Source organism: Miniopterus natalensis, chromosome 7 (assembly GCF_054644295.1).
Source record: "Miniopterus natalensis isolate mMinNat1 chromosome 7, mMinNat1.hap1, whole genome shotgun sequence".
NCBI lineage: Eukaryota > Metazoa > Chordata > Mammalia > Chiroptera > Miniopteridae > Miniopterus > Miniopterus natalensis.
Window position 1 is genome coordinate 57,970,968 of NC_142087.1, and position 22,649 is coordinate 57,993,616.

A 22,649-nucleotide genomic window follows, 5' to 3' on the forward strand; every position below is an offset into this window, starting at 1 on the left:
ACTGGTCATGAACCCAAAAGTTTCATTCACTCTTACTGAGTACATATTCTTAACTGGGTCTCTTCTTCATAATATAGCTGTACAAGAGTTACAGAAAGTGGGACAGCTTGTCCCTATTGTTCTTGCTAATTTGATCATTCACAGAGATGCCAAATACATGCAATACTGTTATTTATTAATATCATCTAAATATTTCCTAATGGACCAATATATTGATGATGTAACTCAAGGAAAATCTGCAAACAAATACCCCCGATGTTTAGAATCAGTGAAGATAAATCCTTTGTGCAAAACATTGTAAAAGATGTAAAGAAAGAAAAGAAGATGGTTGTAAATAAAGTCTTGTAGTAATGGCATTTTTTTCCTTCATGTTATTTCTGGATTTTTCCATCTTGAGTTTTTGACCCATTGTTCTTGCCAGTTTTCTGAACTAGTGGTTTTCAACTAAGACTCTTTCAATCAAAATATCACTGACATTGTCAAAAAAGTAATACACAAGAAGTAAGCATTACTAGTCATGAATAGTACAGTACTGTTCACATCACTCACTGTAGGCTTTCAGGAATGACTCATGAGCATAGCACCTAAGTCTCTCCAGTGTTGGAATTTAGAAGCCACATGACCTTAGGTAAGGCACTTACCTCTTCTGAGCCCCTGTGTCTTTATTTGTAAACAAAGGAGCTAAAATATTTGATCTCTAAAGCCCCATCTACTTAAATATTCATAATTATAGTCATTTACATGGATATTAAGTAGAAACAATTATGAATTGACTACAGAGTTTCTACTAGGGACTACTCTTAGTGAGAGTTCTGTTTGCACAGTGGCCCAGCAGTAATTATAGGATGAAAAGCTCTAGCATTGTCCACCACAAAAATGCAGCTTTGAATGATGAGGTCACTGAATGACATTCTGTTTTTCAGATCTTTCTATCAAAAGTATATTTTAGAGAGTCTTGGTAGTAATTTTACTTAGTACATTTATGATATGTGTAAATCAAATTATGTATATTTAAATTCGACAGCTTTAGTTTTGAAATTGTCAAGTTTCAGATAAAAATATAAATGATAAATAGAAATCTTAATGTTCTACATATCACACTGGTAAGTAATTAGATACTTAAAACATGGATAAGGAACACTCAGTGTTTATGAGAGAAAGCTAGAGGTGATATAATCAAAGACTAGGCAGAAATATTTGACATCTCTTCAGTTTCAAGTAGATTCTGTCTCAAACATGTGCAAAAATAAAAGTGTAACTCTCCAAGGCCAGGGACTAAAGTGATTTAAATTTTTTGTATTCCTATGGAACAATTAATCCAGTGTTGTAACCCTATGGATGCCCAATTAATCATATTGAGAATGTGAGATACATACATACACACAGATACGTAGACATATAATCTCACATAGTTGCATTTCACGTGCCCTGAATTACTAAGGACATTGTGATGGGCCTTTGTATCTCTTTAGATTTTTATGCAGTTGATGGCCTAGGTATTTTTTCCATGAGTCAATAGAAATGTTTCTATTCTAAATCTCCCCAAAGCTTCAAGAGTACCATCCCCCATAAGTCCATTGTTCAAATGTTCCTGGAAACAACTGAGTTTGTTAATATATAGGTTTCAAATAGTCTGGATATAGCTCATAAATATAGAAAGAGACCACCTATTTCTAGTGGCTAGTAGAGTATCAGTATTCCAATTAATACAGTTATTTTTTAAATAGCTACACCAAACAGATGAAATAATAAAACATTTTTTTAAATGTAAGTTATTTAAGTACAAAGGAAAATATTACAATGAAGTTCCCTGTGCCCATGACCTAGGTTTTCAACTATTAACATTTTTCTATGTTTAATCAGAACTTTAGGAAACATAAACCATTACACATATAGTTGAAGTCTACTTTGTACCTCTCCCCTTTCCCAATTCTTTCCTTTCTCCTCAAGAGGTAACAACTAGATCAAACATATTACAAAAATTTATCCCATTTTAAGTCAAAGTAAAATTCTACATATACCAAACAATCAATGTTCTACAGAACACATTCTTTGCTTACATTAGAAATCAGTAAAAAGTATAAACCACATATGTATGTGAAGAATGCCTACTCTCATATTGACTGCAGAACTGTATGTAAGTTAAGTAGTTTTCAAATCTACAATTACATTACTTTTTAATCCAGCACTTACCGACAGAGGTGCATTAAAATTTCCTGCTATGCATGATTTTGGATTTATATATTATTCTGTTCACTCCATTTGTCTTGAATATTATAGACTAGAATTTTAAAATCTTTTTAATGATTTTTATTACAAAAGGACACTTTTACATCTTAATAATGCTTTCTTCCAATAAAATCTATTTTGTTTGATATTAATACAGGTATATCTGCTTTAGGTTTGGTTGATTTTGCCTACTTTTTAAAAATAATCATTCTTTTATTTGCCACTTTTCTGTACCCTTATGTCTCTTTTAAACCAAACAAATCCAGGAGGTTAGTTTTGTTATTTTATACAATATGATGCTACCAATTTACTTGCCTATTCTGAGAGAGTATATCTAGTTCCATTTATTTTGATTCCTGATATATTTATATTTATTTATTATATTACACTCCTTCACTTTTTTTCCCTTTGTTTCTTTTCTTTATTTTCAACCTTGTATTATATGCATAATTTTAAAATTTATTCTTCCCTTTTCCCTCTACTAGTTTTTACGTTATATTTTTATGACTTTATTTTTTAGAGTAGTTTTAAGTTTATAACAAAGTAGAGAGTTATTTGTTTTGTGTCTGGCATTTAATAGATATATTTATAATTTTAACCTAATTATTTTAAAAGAATGAAGTTAAAGAAAATCTCTATCTTCCTCCAAAATATTGCAAGGCTTTGAAATATTTTAATTCTGATTCCTTTCCTCCCATTTTACTTATAATTGCTGTGTAGTATTTTAGTTCTATATTTTTATATCATACAAATTATTCTCTCTTCCTCCTCATAGTTCTCTTTCTCCTTGTTCCTATCTGCAGATTTTTAAACGAATGTGTTAGATTATGCTAAATCTTGGTTATGTTACTCATTCCATCAAGCTCTCTGGCAGCCTTAGTTTCATGGGCATATTTGCTAAATAGGCCTTCCTTTTTTATATTCAACTAAAATAATCTAATAAAAGCCATCATCAGATTGGGGTCTCAGACACAGTTTTGAGAACATCTAAGGAAGAAAAATAAACTATTTTATAATTTCACTAGCAATATTACATCTACACTTATATTTTTATATTGGAAAAAAATGAAGAGAATCTTGAAATACCCTGGTTGGCAATGAGTCACATTTTCCTGTCAATTTTTTTCTTATTTAATTTCTGACTGCTGTTGAAAATATGTTCTTTGTCTGTTTGAATAGTTAGACTCATCTTCTTTGTGGTAAATGCGTTTGAGGTTAAAGCCTAAACTGGCCTCAGAAATTGGAGAGATCCAAGAAAATTACCTACCTGACCAGCAGTGTCCAAGATGTCCAAATAAGCTGGCTCATTGTCGATCCTAACCTGGGTCTTATAAGCATCTTCTGAAAAAACACAAGACAAAGTTTATATTTAAATATAGTCAACAGAAAAGGCATGATTAATTTTTAGATTTAATAAGAAAGAAAAAACTTTCTAAATAGGTTACTAATCTACTGATGGACACTTGAGCTCATTCCAAATCTTCACTATTATAAATAACGCTGCAATGAATGTAGGGGTGCATATATTCTTTCGAATTTGTGTTTCGGGTTTCTTCAGATAAGCTGCCAGAATTGGAATCCCTGGGTCATACGGTAGTTCCATTTTTAATTGTTTGAGTAACTCCATACTGCTTTAAAAGCTGTGGTACATTTACACAATGGACTACTACTCAATTGTAAAAAAGAAGGAATATTACCCTTTGTGACAGTATGGATGGACCTGGAGAGCATTACGCTAAGTGAAATAAGCCAGTCAGAGAAAGACAAGTACCATATGGCTTTACTCATATGTGTAATCTAATGAACACAATAAACTAACAAGCAAAACAGAGACAGACTTATAAATAAAGAGTTGACTGACCGCTGTCAGGGTGAGAGGAGTGGTGGAGGAATTGAGCAAAAAAGAAAAAAAGAGAAAAAACTCATTGACACAAACAACAATGTGGTGACTGCTGGGGGTGGAGGGGGCTGGAGGAAGGTAGAAGGGAGTATAGGTGGATAAATGGTGATGGACGGAGACGTGACTTGGGGTGGGGAACATACAATACAGTATACAGATGATGTGTTGTAGAATTGTGCACCTGAAACCTGTATAATTTTGTTAACCCATGTTGCCTGAATAAATTCAATTAAGAAATAGGTTACTAAGCAAGGGAAGCAGATACTCTAGTCAAGTAGAGTACAGAGAGTGCAAAGGATACAACCCAGGAAAATACAGGAAAGGGAGTTTCTGCTTAAAGTGAAGTCACATGTATTTCTATTTTATCAGGAAAATATCATGACTTGAGGTGCCCTGGTAATGTTACCTAGAGAAACAATTCATGGAATGAATGTGTCAGTTCTTTCTTAATTGTGCACCACAAGTTTGTATCCTGATATTATACGCAGTGGTGAAAGAGTAAAAGCTTTTCCTTAAGACCAGGAACAAACCAGGGATACCTGCTTTATCCATTTTTATTTTAACATAGTACTGGAAGTTCTAGCCAAAGCAATATGGCAAGGAAAAGAAATAAAAGGCATCCAAATGGGAACAGAATTTTCTGTTTGCAGATAACATGATCTTACATGTAGAAAGCTCATGATTTCTAAAGATTCCAGGGTCTTTTGGGAGGCATGAGTGGGGAGTTATTGTTTAATGGTTATAGAGTTCCTCTTTGGGAAGATGAAAATGTTCTGGAAATGGATAGTGGTGATGATTGCAGAATACTGTGCATGTATTTAATGCCCCAATTTGTTTGTAAAATTAAAACAGTTAATGTGGGAAAAAGAAATTCAGAAAAAGAGAAAAACAATTAGAACATCTAAACAAATTTAGCATAGTTGCAGGCTACAAAGTCAACACACAAAAATCAGTTGTATTTCTATACAATAATAATGAACAATAAAAGGAAATTAAGAAAATGATTTCATTTATAATAACATCAAAGGGAATTAAATACTTAGGAATAAACTAAGGAGGTGAAGGCTTGTACACTGAAAACTACAAAAAGTTTTAACATGTTTGCTTCTGTACTTTGCCACACCTGTGTATCATTTATCTGTGAATATGTGTGTCTGAAGCTCTTGGGTGAGAGATGAACATCTTATTTCATTACACCCATTATTTTCTCATTCATGAAAACCCTGACCTATATATTTCATCCTGTTCAAATACCTACAGTGAGCACCCCATCATTTGTGAAACATGGTTGGAAATTCTCAGCCTCGAACTCATGACCTTGTAGACTCTGGCTACAATCACTATTTTGTTTTATTCACCATTTATAATATAAGTAAAGAGAAAACTGAATCACCATGAAAAACATTTAGAGCAGCATTGAATTTGGGCACAATTCAATACATTATGTATATTGTTGATTTTGAAACACAAATAAATAAATGATTATTTTCACAACCTTTTGATTTAGAAAGTAGTGAAGGTAAATCACAGGAGGTCCTTTTTCAATGCATGAAACTGAGCATCTCCCAAAAATTTAGACTTCTGCTAGCTACTGAAGATACACACACACACACACACACACACACACACACACTATCATGGTATCATGGTCTCTACTCTCAAGGAATTTATACAGTCATGGTGGAAGGTACACATATATGCAGTGGAATGTCAAGATCCAAAAATGTATAGGACATGCAGCTTACCTTCAAGGAAATTTATCTCTTATTACTTTGCTCTAGAAAGCTGAAGTTGTGGGAAATATAACTTGCAGGGAGGTCAATCTAGTGTGTTTTTAGCAACTCATGGCCATTCTAAAACCATTCAGTCTACAGACAGCCACACCATCTTCCTATTTTTTATTCCACTGCTCTTTGTATTTTCACTGATCTTCCTCTCACAAGAGAGAAATCTTGTGGAATTACTTGCAATATTTTTTGAAGACACATAGGGTTGTTTTTCAATTTCATAGGGAAATATGAATAGTTACTTTGAAAAGGGTGCTATGACCCAAGGATCACATGTAAGTCTTTCAGATTTCATGTTTGCTTATTTCGACTCAAAGGCCCCAAAAAGAGCCTGCTGAGGCCAGAAGCATGCTGAGTAATCCATATGAGAACTTCACTGTGTGATTATCTGAGCCCTAGATAAACCCACCACATGAAACATATGTCAAATAAAAGCTTCTCCTGAGATTAGAAAAACCCCTTCAAAGAGACTTTATGTGAATTGGCTGGAAATTAAGCCAGGCCCTGTTTCCAAGATTTCTTTCTCTCTTTTAAAAAGTATCCATCAGAGTACACATCCCAGTGTTGTGAATCTAGGTCACCTGCCTGGCCTCCACAGAAACTAATCCCTTTCATTTCCTCCCAATAAACAATCTTCCCTTCTGTTTCCATCTATCCACTCCCTTTGAAACCTCCCATGTGAAAATGCAGTGACAGAAATACTCTTCTTGAATGCACATAAACACCTCCCTGAAATTCAATCATCTGCTTATAGACCCAACCCCGAAGTGAGCTTATTTATCTTCCCAAGCAAGAGGCCAAATGTACACAAAGCTTTATCAGGCAGAAATGGTAGCAACTTCCTACTATATTGTTTGCACAGAAAAGCACAATGGAGCCGCTTTCTTGGAGGCATCTGATAACACTGTAAAATTCATTTGAAAACACTAATGTTTGATTTGAGACTGTTGCTTCTCTTAGGATGTGTCTTCTTCACTCTCCCTCTCCAGTAGTATTTTACTAGAAGAAATCATCAAAGACCTGTATTAAAGCTTCAGACCCATCACTAAATATTGACGTTGTAGCAGGACAGTAAGAAGCTCAGAAAATCCTGAGGCAAGTGGAATGGGGAGACTGAGACAAGAAAATTAAGCCAGGCCAAACAGTTTGGGCAGCTTGCAGCCAGCCTGTGAATTGTAAGACCTTATCTTCCCTAACCAAGGACACTTGAGAGCAAAGTGTTTATACCCTTCTTCCTAACCAGAGAATACATAGCTTAAATCACCTTGGCCTGGAAAAATAAAGAACAAAGATCCAATTAATGCCATTTGTGCCAGCTAAACCCTAGGACAGATGAAGTTGGGGAACAAATAACAAAAACCACATTAAAGCCAGACAGACCTAAGACAAAAGTAAAACAGACCAAAGAATTATCCGAGACTCCCTTATACACTCATTTTAATGCATCAGCATATTAAAAATTCACCTGGAAAGCTGATGAATGTTCTACTGAAACCCTCCCCTAAGATTCTTGCCTCTAGAAAAAAAAAAATGTATGAAAAGCCCTCAGGACAAAGAAGCAATGAGGGCTCCCTCTAGAGCACACCCATGTCCCTTCCCAGGCATGAACTTTTTTTTTTTAATTTTTTTAAAAATATGTTTTTATTGATTTCAGAGAGAGGAAGGGAGAGGGAGAGAGAGAGAGAAGCATCAATGATTGAGAGTCATTGATTGTCTGCCTCCTGCACGCGCCCCAACTTGGGATCGAGCCAACAATCCAAGCATGTGCCCCGACCTGGAATCCAACTAAGATCTCCTGGATCATAGGCCCATGCTCAACCACTAAGCTACAACAGCTGGGCCGGGCATAAACTTTTTATTTCTAAGGGTCCCCACAAGACTTGCAGCCAGGGGAGTGGAGGGCATCAGCAGCTCAACCCGGGCTCGCCCCCTGATCCTGTCTCCGGGCCCTCTTTTTCTCCGACTTCTCAGTGAGCTAAAGCAGCCCCACCTAGGCTCACTTCCATCACTGTGACCTTCACTTCCCAGAGAGCTAACAACAACCCAGCCTGGCTCAGTTCTTTCCTGTAACATGTCTAGCTCTGGGCCGCCCCCATTGGGTAACAATGTTATGATTGACCAGCCACTTGATCTTATGTGCAAGATGGAGATAATGGGACCTGCTAGTCAATACATAGGATCCAATTCTTTTAAATGACAATACAAATTTAAAAGCTTGAATAATCTACATATAAGAACTTTGCCAAAGATTACTTAAATGAATTATCTTAATTTTGAGTTTGTGTGTGTAAAGTAGAAGCATTTTGGAAAATACTTTACTGGACACTTTCACTTGAACAAAAGGTTAAATCATGGCTGAATCAGCACTGATACAAATCTAATGTATCAGTATATTTATCAATAATGACATCAATAGGTATTTGAGTGTGTAATCTGTGCTTCACACTCTGATAAGCACAGAATCTACATTGTTGAAGATGACAGAGTTGATTTCTACCCACAAAGAGTTTGTAATCTTGGGGGAAAGCTAAACAGGCAATTACACAGTATTTTAATAAGTATGACATTAGAAACATTTGAAATGTGCTTATTTAAGAATACAGAAGACACCGAAAGGAGCTTAAATGAGTTGAGGTCAGTTCTCAAAGGAAGCAGATATAAAACAGGGTTTGGAAGGAGGAAGACTGTAAGAGCTCAAGAAAAGAGTTAGGGGGCTGTATGTATTCTAGTATAACCCCTCCTCTTGGAGGTGCCAGGCTCACTCCAGGCATCTCCACCTCCTAAACATTCAATGAAATCTAGTAAGGGTATATATACTTGTTGGGTTTGACAAAGGATTTGAAAACTGGTTGAATTTAGGTTCTGAGATGACTAAGGGTAAATTAGAACACCCTTCCCACCATGAAAATAAAAGCTGGAGAAATGGGTGCCAGAAAATAAGTCCTGTAAATTCAACGAAATTATAAGGCAGAGTTTGGATTTTTCCCCATACTGTTGAATTGGGAGTTGAATGAAGTTTATGTTGGTCTGTGAGGGGTGAGAGCTCCTTGAAGACATGACTTACACAGCAATTAAAATATTTCCCCTAGCCCGGCCGGGCGTGGCTCAGCGGTTGAGCGTCAACCTAGGATCCAGGTGATCGGGGTTTGATTTCCGGTCAGGGCACATGCCCAGTTTTCGGGCTTGATCGGTGACTCTCTCATCATTGATGTTTCTATCTCTCTCTCTCCCTCGTCTTTCCTCTCTCTGAAATCAATAAAGATATATTTAAAAAATATATATATTTCCCCTAGATGTATAAGATGTAGTGGATAGTTCATACAAAACTAGCATCTCCACGCTGTCCCCAGGGAGAAGCTCAGTGTCACTGCTCTATGAAGTCTGACCCCAAGGTGGCCAACTATATGCATTCTGGAGGGTCTGCAGGCAGGCTCTCTCTGCCTGGCATTGCAGGAGCCCTTGCCAATACATCAGATCCAATGAGGTGGTGCAAGCTGGAGTGCTTCCTATGGAACAACAAGACACCACCTGGAGATCTGTACTTGCAGAGGTCCACTGCTGGAAGATGCCACTGCAAACAATGGCTTCTCAGAGCAAGGACATGCCAATGGAAAAGCCTTTGATAAGAAATAACAATCATCTTCCAGCCAGTAGATCTGCAGTGGTTTCTGAGACAACAGCCAAATCAATGTTTTTTCCCCCGGAGCCAGGAACTGTTTCAGAACATCCTTTCACTGTTAGAGCCCTCTAACCCTTTGTTTTTAGCCTGAGAGGGTAGAGAAATCCATGGGAAACCTGATTCCATGACTCTCTTCTGTCAATAGATAGAAGAGGCAAAAGGGCTATGCCACAGGCACTGACACTGAAGCTTCAAGTCCTTTGTCTCTACCTCCCTTATTGTTGTTTTGGGGTAAGGAGAAGCAGATGTTCTCTTCTCCCCAACTTCTTCAGCAAGAAATGATGGCATCTCTTGTTCTACCTTTCTTGCCCTGATCCATCACAACCATGATGATGAATGGTTTCACGATCCTAAGGCCATGATCTGTGCGATGGTTGCCTTCCAGAAGTTCTGTGAGATAGAATGAGTTTAAAAGCAGATGGTTTCTTCACAGAAATAAAAATAGGCTTTATCGCCAGGGCAACCATGGGAGCCTCAGATTCCTATAGGCTCTTCACCTTCACCCAGTGGGCACCTCTGAAAAGGCCCCAGGGAGCCCCTGGAATACATACATACAATATGAGAACATCTAGTGACAGGGGTTTGATTTATACCAAGACCGCTGTTTCTGGGAAGGTGGAATAGATGTACTTCTCCCTGTGCCACCTGCTACACACAACATAAAACCATAGCTATTCTACAGGGCAGGACAAAAGTAGGTATTCAGTTGTGAGTATGGGAAACAGAATTTATTCTTGTGTTATTATTTATTGATTATTGTATTATTTTCATACAAACAACTGTAAATCTACTTTTGCCCCACCCTGTATATAAAACAAGCATAAGAAGATTCTGAAAGGTGGGGAGAGAAAGGGACAGTCTAGCTAAGAACTTCAGGACCCAAGGAGTAACATGGTGATGAGTTCTCTGGGTTTTCTTTTTGCCTCATATTTTCCAGCCTTGGGAAAGAAGAAAATGGCAACTTGAAGACACCAATTGGTGCAGACAAAACACATTCCAGACTTACATGCTAAAAACTACACAACTTAAGGAAATAAATCAAGGAAGATCTAACTAAATACCGAGGCATGTCATTTTCCTGGTAAAGATATTTATTCTCCCTAAAATGAGGTAAAGATTTAACATAATTCTTATGAAAATCTCATAATGTGTGTATCTTTGGGCACAATTATTTTAAAACTTTTATGAAAAGGGAGAACTAGATTATATAAACAATTGTGCAAGGAACAATTGTGCAAAAGTGGAAGGAACCAGTTTACCTGATTTCAAGATTTATTATATAGCTACAGCAATCGAAACTATATGATGTCAACAGAAGTATAGCTCAATGGAACAGCACAGATCAATGGAGTGAACAAGAATCCAGAAATAAACCCACACAAATATAACTGACTACATTTTGACAAAAATAAAAAGCAATTCAAGTGAAGGAATGATATAGCCTTTTTAATAAATCATGTGGGGAAAATTAAGCATCCATAATGGGGGAAGGGATACTTGAGCTAAGTCTCATACCTTATACAAAAAGTAACTTAAAATGGATCACAGATTTAATGTAAAATGTACAACTATAAAACTTTTAGAAGAAACATTAAAAAATCTTCAGGATCTAGTGTTAGGCAAAAAGTTCTTACACTTGACACAAAAAGCTCAGTTCATACAAGGAAAAATTTATAAATTGGAATTCATCAAAATTAAAAAAAAAAAAGCACAACAGCTTTTGCTCTATCTAATGCCCATTAAGAAGATGAAAAGACAAGCTAAACTGAGAGAAAATATTTGCAAATCACATATCTGACAAAGGACTAGTATTTAGCATATATAAAGAACTTTCAAAGCTCAACAATCAAACAAAAAATCTAATTAGACAACAAACAAAAGACATGACAAGAAGTTTCACCATATATGATGTATAGGTGGCCAATAAGCACATAAAAACATGTTCAAAATTATTAGCCTTGGATAAGTGCAAATTAAAACCACGATGAGCTATCGCTGCATACCTATCAAAAGGGCTAAAAGAAAAATAATCATGTTGATAAGATTGTGGAAAAATTGGATCATTCATGCATTACTCGTGGGGATATAAAGTAGCACCATGACTCTGGATAACAGTTTGGCATTTAAAAAAAAAAATAGATGATGATAGATGATAGATAGATGAAGATGAAGATGATAGATAGATGATAGATGATGAGATAGATAGATGATAGATAGATAGATAGATGATAGATAGATAGATAGATAGATAGATAGATAGATAGATAGATAGATAGATGATAGATAGATGATAGATAGATAGATAGATAGATAGATAGATGATAGATAGATAGATAGATAGATAGATAGATAGATAGATAGATAGATAGATAGATGATAGATAGATGATGATAGATAGATAGATAGATGATAGATAGATAGATAGATAGATAGATAGATAGATAGATAGATAGATAGATAGATAGATAGATAGATGATAGATAGATGATAGATAGATAGATAGATGATAGATGATAGATAGATAGATAGATAGATAGATAGATAGATAGATAGATAGATAGATAGATAGATGATAGATAGATAGATATAGATATAGATAGATAGATGATAGATAGATAGATAGATGATAGATGATAGATAGATAGATAGATAGATAGATAGATATAGATATAGATAGATAGATGATAGATAGATAGATGATAGATAGATAGATAGATAGATAGATAGATGATAGATAGATAGATAGATAGATAGATAGATAGATAGATAGATAGATAATAGAGATAGATAATGATAGATAGACAGACAGACAGACAGATAGATAGATAGATAATGATAGATAGACAGATAGACAGATAGACAGATAGACAGACAGACAGACAGACAGACAGACAGACAGACAGACAGATAGATAGATAGATAGATAGATAGATAGATAGATAGATAGATAGATAGATAGACAGATAGATAGACAGATCCTGCATGTAATACATACAGCAGCAAGTGCATTGCTGGGCATTTATGCAGAGAAATGAACTTATGTTCACACAAAAATACACTAAAAAATGTTCTCAAAGTCTTTATAGTAGCTTTATTCATAATAGCCCCAAATGAGAAATAGCCCAAATATTCTTCAGTGAGGTTATGCAATCTGTAACACAACCATATCACATATCACGGAATGTGAGTTAACAATAAAACGGAGTGTTTAAACATGCAACAATCTAGAAGAATCTCCATAGAGTTATGCTAATCGAACAAGCCAACATACATATATTCTATATGATTCCATTTATATTATATTATTATGTTTAAAAAAATTCCAAATTCCCCCCCCCCCCCCCCCGAAATCTGAGCATACTAGGCATAGAAGGCAGCTTGCTTTATCTAATACTGGGTATCTAAACAAAACCTAAATCAAACATTAAACATCAAACATTAAATATGAAAACCATTTCCTCTGAGATTAGATACAAGATAAGAACACTCATTATAAATACTTTTATTCACATTATACTGGTGGTTCTAACCCTTTCAGTTAGGCAAGAATATGACTGATGTGAATAAACTTGATAAAGGGAAAAATGTTATTCATGGAAAATATCTTTTGGGTATGTAGGAAATGTCAAAGATTTTATACATAAATTAGCAAATTGAATAAATGAATATAGTAAGTTTTCTGGAAACAAGTCAACAGAAAAAAAACCCACAATTTTTCTGTATATGAGCAACAAATAGATAAGAAATGAAAATATTTAATGGTATTATCATAACATCAAAAAAAAAATTTTCAAAGAATAAATCTTTGAAAAACTTTGCAAGACTTCTAAACTTAGGAAGCTGTAAGACTTTACCAGAAAAATTAAAAATGATATAAGTAAGTGGAAGTGTATGTCATGTTTATGGATTAGAAGTTTCAATATTTTAGTGATTTTTAAAAAAGAGTCCAAAATAGTTGAGGCAATCTCAAAACAGAACAATAAGTTTTATCATATATCAAGGCTTACTGTTAATTTGCAGCAATTAAGACAATGTGATATTGGCACATGGACAGAAAAATAAATTGACAGAACAGGAACCCACATACTAATGCATCCTTTTTTAGATGACAGAGCTGGCATTTCAGAGCAACAGGAAAAAGAAAATTTTTCAAGAAAGAGGGCTGTCAATCAGATATACATATTAAAAATAATGGAACTTGACTGCTACCTCACAATATACAGTAAAATAAATTCTACTTGGGTTATAAATATAAACATGCAAAGTAAAACAACAATGCTTCTAGGAGATACTGTAGAATATCTTCATTGTTTGGAGTAGTAAGACTTCTTCAATACTAAAATAAATGCTAATATAATCATACTAACTATAAAGTAAAAGAATGACAAGTTGGAAAATATTTATTAAAATTAAGACTACATTTAAACAACAAAAAAATGGTTCAAAGTCACTATGAAGAGATGGAAAATCAAGCCATGGTGTGGAATAAAGTGTGTGTGTGTGTGTGTGTGTATATATATATATATATATATAGCAACACAAGACTCATATCCAGAATATGTAAAGAACTCCTAAAAATCAATCAAAAAGTGGCAACCTTTTCCAATTAAAAGTGAGCAAAAGACTGAGGTTTTTTTTAAAGTTATTACATTTATTACTATCATTTATAAAGCATTGAAACTGTGCTGGCATGGTAAAAATATATGTATTTTTTACATTCATTATGTCATTAAATTCTCATAATAACCCTATGAAGGAACCAGCCCCACCTCCATTTACAGATGAGAAATTAAAAGCCGGAGAAGTTATATAATTTGCTCAATTTCACACAACTTGTGAAAAGCATGCTACTGCAGAAGAACTTTCATTCACTTATTACCTGATATTTATGAAATCTTTATTTGGTTTCTAATATGTTTCTAAAAATAATACTAGGTACTAGGAACAGAAAGGTCAGTAAGATGTGACCCTTCTCCATAAATGAAGACACAAAGGAAGTATAACAAAGCCTGCTTGGAGTTGGAGGCTGGTGGATGCATATAGATTTCATAGAAGTCTTGCAAAGAAACGTAGCATAGTCACATAGTGGATTATTTTTGCTATGAAATTTAGAAAACTACAGCACACTACAACATGATGAAGCTTAGAAACATAATGCTGAGTGAAAGAAGCTAGGTCTAAAAGATCATATGCTGAAGGTTTCCATTTCTATAACATTCAAAAATAAATATCCAAACTAAGCTATATTTATTGGAAAATACTTTCTTAACCAAGTCAGAGATTACTTGGATATCGACTTTGTGTTAAATCATTGTTTGGTATACTTTTCTGTATTTGTTTTATACTTTTACTATTTAAAAACATTTTAAAAGGGGGATGTTCTCAATTATAAAGAAGGAGAAACTACCCAATTCCAGTTCTGTAATTGTTCATATTTTATGGTAACATAATATGTGCACAAAATTAACCCATAACTTTATTTTTTCCAGTGATCTTATTTCTTCTAGTCTCTATCAATGTTTATCTCATATCATGACAACTTGTAGATATTTAGTTCCCACTGAGTAAATTCTGACCATGCTGATGGATGTGGTTTATAGGAATAGAAAAGAGAGTGATACCAAGGGACCCTCCTGTCCCAAATATCTTTCTCATTGGCCTGGCATGATGCCCCAAATTCCACCCCTTCTGCTTTATTCTCTCTAGTTAAGATAAGCCATTTTATTTCCAGGAACTCCCTATTAAAATGCAATAAAACTACAGGAGAGGTAAAATATTAAGCTATTATCAAGCACAAACACCTTACTCTGAGATTACTTTTGCACAAAATTAGCTGTCATGAGAGAAACAGAGAGCAGAGCCTGAGGGGATGATCAGCAGAGATGATAAAAACAGGATGGAAGGGGAGGGAAAACTGCGAACAGCTCTGCACGCAGCCACTGGGAGGGTACCGGGTGAACAAAGGAGCTGCAGGAGGCAGGGCCAACTGAGGCCCACAGAGGACCCCCGGCTTTGGCAACAGCCTGCTGAAGAGCAGTGTATGCATGGGAGGAAACGGTTCATGCTGCCCCTTTCTCAAAACTGATAAAATGAAGTTGTTTTGTACCCCAAGCTTGCTGAGCATGGCATTTTAACAACAGAACCCCATGTATATACTAAAGATAAATTTGACACAGAGAAAAATCATATCTAGAATTCTAGGCTTGCCTTTTGTGAAGTCGGATAATCCTTACTTTATCAGCCTCTCTAGAAATAAGGGCTGCAGAAATGAAACTTCCTCTACAGATGGAGAAAAAAGGGGAGTATTTTTAGGGTGATGGGCTAGAGAAGTGTCTCACAGTTTTTCCTGTACATACAAATCTCCTGGGGATCCTGTGCGCAGTCTGTTCCAGTGGGTCTGGGATTCTGTATTTCTAAGAAGTTCCAGGTTGTTTCCATGCTCCTTAGAGTAGCAGTACTGTGCAGTGGTCATATGATATGGGCCATATATGCAATTTAAATGCTCTGGTAGCCACATTAAAGCAGTAAACAAAAATGGAAAAATTAATTGCAATATATGTTATTTAACTAAATTTATCTAAAATATCATTTGAATGCTTAAGCAACATAGAAAAATATTAATGCAATATCTTACATTCTTTTTCTTGTTCTACGTTGGGGAAAGCCACTATGTTTTTGTGCTTACAATACGTCTTAATTTGGGCAAATCACATGTCAAGTACACCACAGCCCCATGTAGCTCAGGGCTACTGTACTGGCCAAGACAGATCTAGACAGCGGATTGATTATTGAAATCTTTAAATGTATCTCCATAGACTCAAAAATACAAATATAGAATTTTTTTTTCACAGCCATTGGTAGCCTTTTTCATTAGAGAAGACCAAAAATGAATTTAAAATATAAATGAATGACATACCTAATTATATTGTAACTCTTACTACCATTCTGGTAATATTTCATAGTTTATTTCCTATACTAGTCAAGGTTCTTAACGGAAACAGAACCAATATTTGATAAAATATTAATTATACATTTAAATTGCTTCTTGATATGTAAGATAGATAAATAGATTGATTATAAGAAATGGGTTTACACAATTATGGAGGCTGAGAAGTTCCAAGATCTGCAGTTGGCAAGCTGGAGACCCAGGAGAGCTGATGGTATAATTCACAGCCCAAGTGCAGGAGAGGTCCCATGTCCCAGCTTAATCAATCAGGCAGGCAAAGTTCCCTCTTACTCAGCCTTTTCATTCTATTCAGGTTCTCAATTGACTGGGTGAGGACTACTCACATTAGGAAGGGCAATCTGCTTCACTCAATCTACTATCAAATGTTAATCCCATCCAGAAACACCACACACACATGCCCAGAATAATGTTTGACCAAATGCCTGGGTTTCCATGGCCCATTCAGGCTGACACATAAGATTAACCACCACACTTCCCTATGGAGCCTTCCTCTACCTGCCCAGTGAGAAACGTTATCCCTTTCCTGGACTTCTGCCCATGGCTCTATTAAAGCACTTTAACCATTTTGCTATCAGTATTATTATTATTATTATTATTATTATTATTAATGGTCTCAGCTATGTGAAAGCATGGAGCATGCCTTATTCATCTTTGTGTGTGCATTTTCTGGCACTCTGACAGGCACATAATAAGTGGTCTATAAATTCGTTTACCTTTTCTGATTGTGTCTGGCACTCTGAAAAAAGAGTTACTAAACTTAACAAAGCTCAAAAAACCACTAAGAGGTGGTTGAGAGACAACTAGATCTGTTAGATACCAAAAGCTGGGGTTTTTTGCTACACTGGTGGTTTTACAAAGATTAATCAAATGAGTAAAGAGGATTACTTTGAAGGTTACGTGCTGTTTTTTAATTGAACTGAGTGAATACATAACTCCCAAGCCTGGGCCACCCGTAAATTAATATTTAGATATAAATAATAGAGAGCTAAATCTTTCATGAACCCACATTTAGTAAGACAGGAAAAGCAGCTTAGCAGACGCCCAGCATCTTTTAAGCCCTCCATTCCATGACTGACATAGAAGGAGCCACTCCTTTTTGCAGCCTCCTTTGTTACAAGGTTATAGGACTGTGATCCAAGACTTACTAAGCAGATATATTAAATGAAATCCTTGATTCAAAAGTAAACATATGAGGATCCCTGTGCCATGGAATTGAAATTTCCAAGAGGATGTAAATCATGACAAACACCATTCCCAGTGGCCACAGTGGCAGCTTCACTGCTTGATCAGTGCAACCACGGTTTAATTTTGCCCTGGTCTGCATGGTGTCCTCAGAATTCACTTCTCTCTATCCACAGGAGGTTAAGTGAATGATAGTGTCTAAGTTCTTTCCAATTTTGAGCACCTTCAAATCATCCCGGAGAAGTCACTGCCTACATCTTTCTAAAGAGAACTTGAGCTTGGCCACCTACCAGCCTGGCTCTATTAATGAAAAGAATTTTGCCCAGATCTAGCTAGCACTGATTCCCCCCTCCTTCTTACAGGCTTCTTACACCATGCAAGATTTAGTTTTCTCTTTTCTTGTCCACAGGAGCAGTTCTCATTTATAGTCTATGTGCTACCTTCAAACATCTGGTCTCCATTTACCTTTCCACCACCACTTGGTGGGAACAGCCTGGTGTTTCAGGGCTATGCCATGGAGCAGATGACAAGGGCATCTGCTTTTATAGTACATAATGTATGCTTCAGTTTTTCTCTCCCTTCTCAGGCATGAAATGTAGGAGGTATCTGCCACATCTGGAGGCTGTGTCACTGGCACCAGTCTCCCCCTCTACTTGGATAGGTGTTATCAGCCGGTACTTCCAGATGTGTGTGTCTTTTTCCTGTCTCCTCTCCTCCCTCCCTTGTTATGTTCAATGATATGGTTGAACTTTGGAAAAAAGGAATGTCTGAGAAGCCAAAAACTAAACAAAACAAAAGTTACTGCCCATCTAAACATTCACTTTGTTCCACACTTTTATGCCAGAGAGAAACGGTGATGTTAATCTTGCATCCCATTTATTCGATCAAAAAATATTTTGGCCCTGGCCAGGTGGCTCAGTTGGTTGGAGAGGCCTCCCATACAACAAAGTGTTGTAGGTTCGATTCTCGGTCAGGGCACATACCTAGGTTTTGGGTTTGATCTCTGATCCAGGTGTGTATGGAAGGCAACTGATCGATGTTTCTCTCTCACATCAATGTTTTTCACTCTCTCTCTCTCCCTCTCTTTTCCTCTGTATCTAAAATCAGTGGAAACATATCCTCAGGTGAGGATTTTAAAAAAATGCCAACACTAATAACCATATAAGTTATATATAGTGCAACTCCAGAGGGTCCCATTTCTTTAAACTCCAATGTGAAAGAAACTTTGGGGAGTTGTGAAAAGCAACACAGGTCCTGGTTGTGAGGCAAGGGAGAGAACAACTAGTAGATTCATATACAAGTGTGCATGTCCCATACACTTGCAGCTAGGAGAAGTACTGAGATATCTGTGAGGCAGGAGAAGGTGTTTCCATTGGATAAATGGAGTCAAACAGTTCAACTTGGAGAATTAAGGAGGAGTTCCAAAAACAGAGATGGCTCAGATAATTATAAAGTCATTTAGAAGTAGAAATTGAATAAGGCACAGTGCTTAGTCTGTGGGGACATTGGGGATTTTTTTTATTTAGAGACTTAAAGGCTTTAATTTTATTTCTCTCAATCTTTGCAGAAGAAAGGTGACAAAAAGAGTGTGTAATGCTGATAAATGGCAAAAACATCAGAATTCCTTGACTTCTTACATCTCTTTTAGGATGAGAATTATATTGAGAATCAAAAGATAAAACTAACATTTGTAGAGAGAATGAAATCCTAAGATATGTAATTAGATCTGAAAAGAGTATGTGGCTACTCCAATGGAGTGCAAATCTGCTTTTTCAGATTAATGATGTCCTTCCACAAAATGTATGAATGGCATTTTGAACCATCACTGTGCAAGGAGATGGGCTTCAGATAGGTGTTTGACTCGCAATCTCAGTTGATAAAGTGGAGAAGTCTAAGCCAGGATAAAATATTATCTGAGGGATTAGTAAATGTTTGAAATACTCCATCCAACATGGTAAATAGTAGATTGTTTCAGTATGTAGCAAGTTTTCCAGTAGTTTACTGTAAACCTGGTCATTTGCCACAATGTGTTTTCCATTCTTATTAATAGTTTTAATGAAGGTACAGTATGATCCATGTTTACATGGGAAGATTGTTACAAATAGAAAATGGCAGTGAGTAGTTTAAATGATATTAATTGGGAGGCAAATGGTCTTTGACTGGGTTGAAAAATGAACTCTTCATGCTACACTCACTGGAGATCGATGTAATTTTCTGAAGCTGCTTTTTTTCTCCCCTCCTTAATGCCTATAGACCCGATGAGAACATTTGAATTCAAACTTTTAGTTACTATAAAATAATCTGAAAATGTTTCTATTAATAAGGATCCCAGCCCTGGCAAGGTAGCTCACCCTCCAGCTGAGTGTTGAGCCCCTACTCCATTATTTCCATAAGCTCATTTATTTCCTTATTAGTGTAATTTACATAGTGCATTGATTTTTTTTTTTTTTTTTTAGGAATGTATGTTGTGTTTAGCAGAACTGACTACATGTAAAGTGGTAACAGAAATATAGAACCTCCCTACCTCACACTTGGTTATTGCAGTAAACCCAGATGAAAGTGCTTTGAAATGTTAGCATTACAACCTTATGGTAATAGCCCATCTAATTCCCCAAGGTTTGCTCGTATTTGTAACTGCCATCATTTGTGGTAGATATTGGAAGGTACTTGCCCAATATCTCTTCTATTCTCATTATTGTGTCAGTTTTCTATTGCAATGAAACAAATTACCATACACTTAGCAGCTTAAAACAATGCTGTTATGGACTGAATTGTGTTCTTTCAAAATTCATATGTTAAAAGAAAAATCATATGTTGAAGTCCCAACCCCAATGTAACCATATTTGGAGGTAATTAAAGTTCAATGAGATTATAAGGGTGGGGGACCTAATCTTATAGAACTGGTGTCCTTATAAGAAAAGGGGGAAACACCAGAGCTCTTTTTCTGCACACACAGAGGGGAAAGGCCATATGAGGACACAGAGAGAAGGGAGCCATCAGGAAGACAGGACGAGTGGCCTCATGAGGTATAAACTCTGCTTCCACCTTGATCTTGGATTTCTAGCAACAAGAACCCTGAGAAAATAAATTTTGTTGTTTAAGCCACCCAGTTATGGTAACACAAATAGACTACTAGAAATGCCCATTCATTAATTCACAGTTTCTGCTGCTCAGAAGTCTGAGTATGGCATATTTGAGTTCTCTTATCAGAGTCTCAGGAGGCTGAAATCAAGGTGTGAGCAGGGTTGTGTTCTTATCTGCAACTTTGGATCCTCTTGCAAGGTCATTCGGGTCACTGGCAGAATTCAGTTTCTTGTAGTTATAAGACTGTGGTCCCCGTTTTCTTGCTGGCTGTCATCTAGAGGGCACTTCTAGCTCCTAGAGGTCAGCCTCATAGCCTAAACACCTAGACCACTCACAACATGCATGGCAACTTACTCTTTCAAAGCCAACAAGAGAATCTCTGACCTCTAAACTCTCTTTTAAGTATTCATCTGATAAGGTCACTCCCATCAAGATAATCTCCCTTTTGATTAACATAAACTCAACTGATTAGAAACCTTAATTACATCTAGAAATCCTTTCACCTTTGCCTTATAATATAAAATTTCATGGGACTGACAGTCCATCACCTCTCTACTAATTAGAAGCAAGTTATAGGTCCTTCCCACACTCAAGGTAAGGAGATACATAAAAGATGTAAGTCATTACATGTCCTCTTAGAATTCTGTTTACCATATGAGAAACTCAATTTTGTTCAGAGAGCAGTGATATAACATTTATCAGCCCCCTAGTACTTTCTTGTAGGTAAGGAATACAATGAAACTCACTCATGCCAACTTCTTAGAGGAGGCTTCCAGGAAGGCATTTTAAAAGGGGAAGACTTGTCTTGCATCTCTGTCTTGTCCTTTGTTGTTCACCTTTCTATTTTCTGTCTTGAATGTAGATGTACAGTCTCAATTTCCTTTAGCTACCTTTTGTCCATAAGCATTATAACCACAAGAGAGGACGTTGGAGTAGAATTCATAAAAATATTGGGTCCAAAGGCTTCTTCTCTTCACTGTCACAATTTCTGGGTTACCTGCCACCAGACCCCTTGATATATAAGAACAGTTCTTCTTTTATGGTCAAATGCTATTTTATAAGTCTCTATTACTCATACCTACATAAAATATAACCAATAACACAATCAAGAGTAGCTTTCCCCTGCCACAGTACTCAGAAATGTTACTATCAGCACCTATCTTCCCACCACAGTTCATTTCAAATAGTGCAAAGAATATATTTTATTTTCTTATGCACTTTCCAAGGCTTCAGAGAAATAAAAATCTGTTTCTTTCTACCAAATATTAAATATCCCTCCCATGGGAGCGAGCAAGCATGATGCATGGTAGGTAAAAGAAAGTAGGAGTAGGGAAAAGTAAAAGAGTAGTGTTAATAACATAGAATTATTAAATTATAGAGTCTCACGAGCCCTCAACTCTACCATCAATGCTTGAGACAATTTTATCTCATTTTATTCAATCTGGTCTCAAAGCCTGCTATGATTAACTCTTCATGAACAGCTTGAGAATATAAAATTTGATTATAAAAACAAGGTATTTGCAAGTTAAATGGTTATTGTAAAGTGGATTTACAAAAATGGGGCACAAACTGCCTAATAAATAATAATAAAGTACTGTTGCTTTCTACTTCCATGTATAGAAGCAAATGTTTACAAAGAGAATATTGTAAATATCTGCAATAAATATTTTTGACATCTCTGAGATTAGAAGAGCATATTTTTGAGACTGAGATAATCTGTCTGAATGAGATGATAGTGAGAAAACACTCCTAAGGAAACAAATACACATCCGTTTTCCACTGTGAGGGATTCACTCCATTACTCTAGCAAGTCCCACGTTG

The 22,649-nt window shown here is 36.0% G+C and overlaps 1 protein-coding gene across 1 annotated transcript in view; it reads right to left on the bottom strand.

The window, feature by feature from the left end:
• The window catches only part of RIT2 (Ras like without CAAX 2), a 265,724-nt gene that overhangs the window by 157,741 nt on the left and 85,334 nt on the right, over positions 1 to 22,649 (bottom strand). The window contains exon 3 of the mRNA XM_016225037.2: positions 3,497 to 3,570. Coding sequence (XP_016080523.1) covers positions 3,497 to 3,570 — 74 coding nt within the window. The remainder of the gene's footprint in view (positions 1 to 3,496; positions 3,571 to 22,649) is intronic.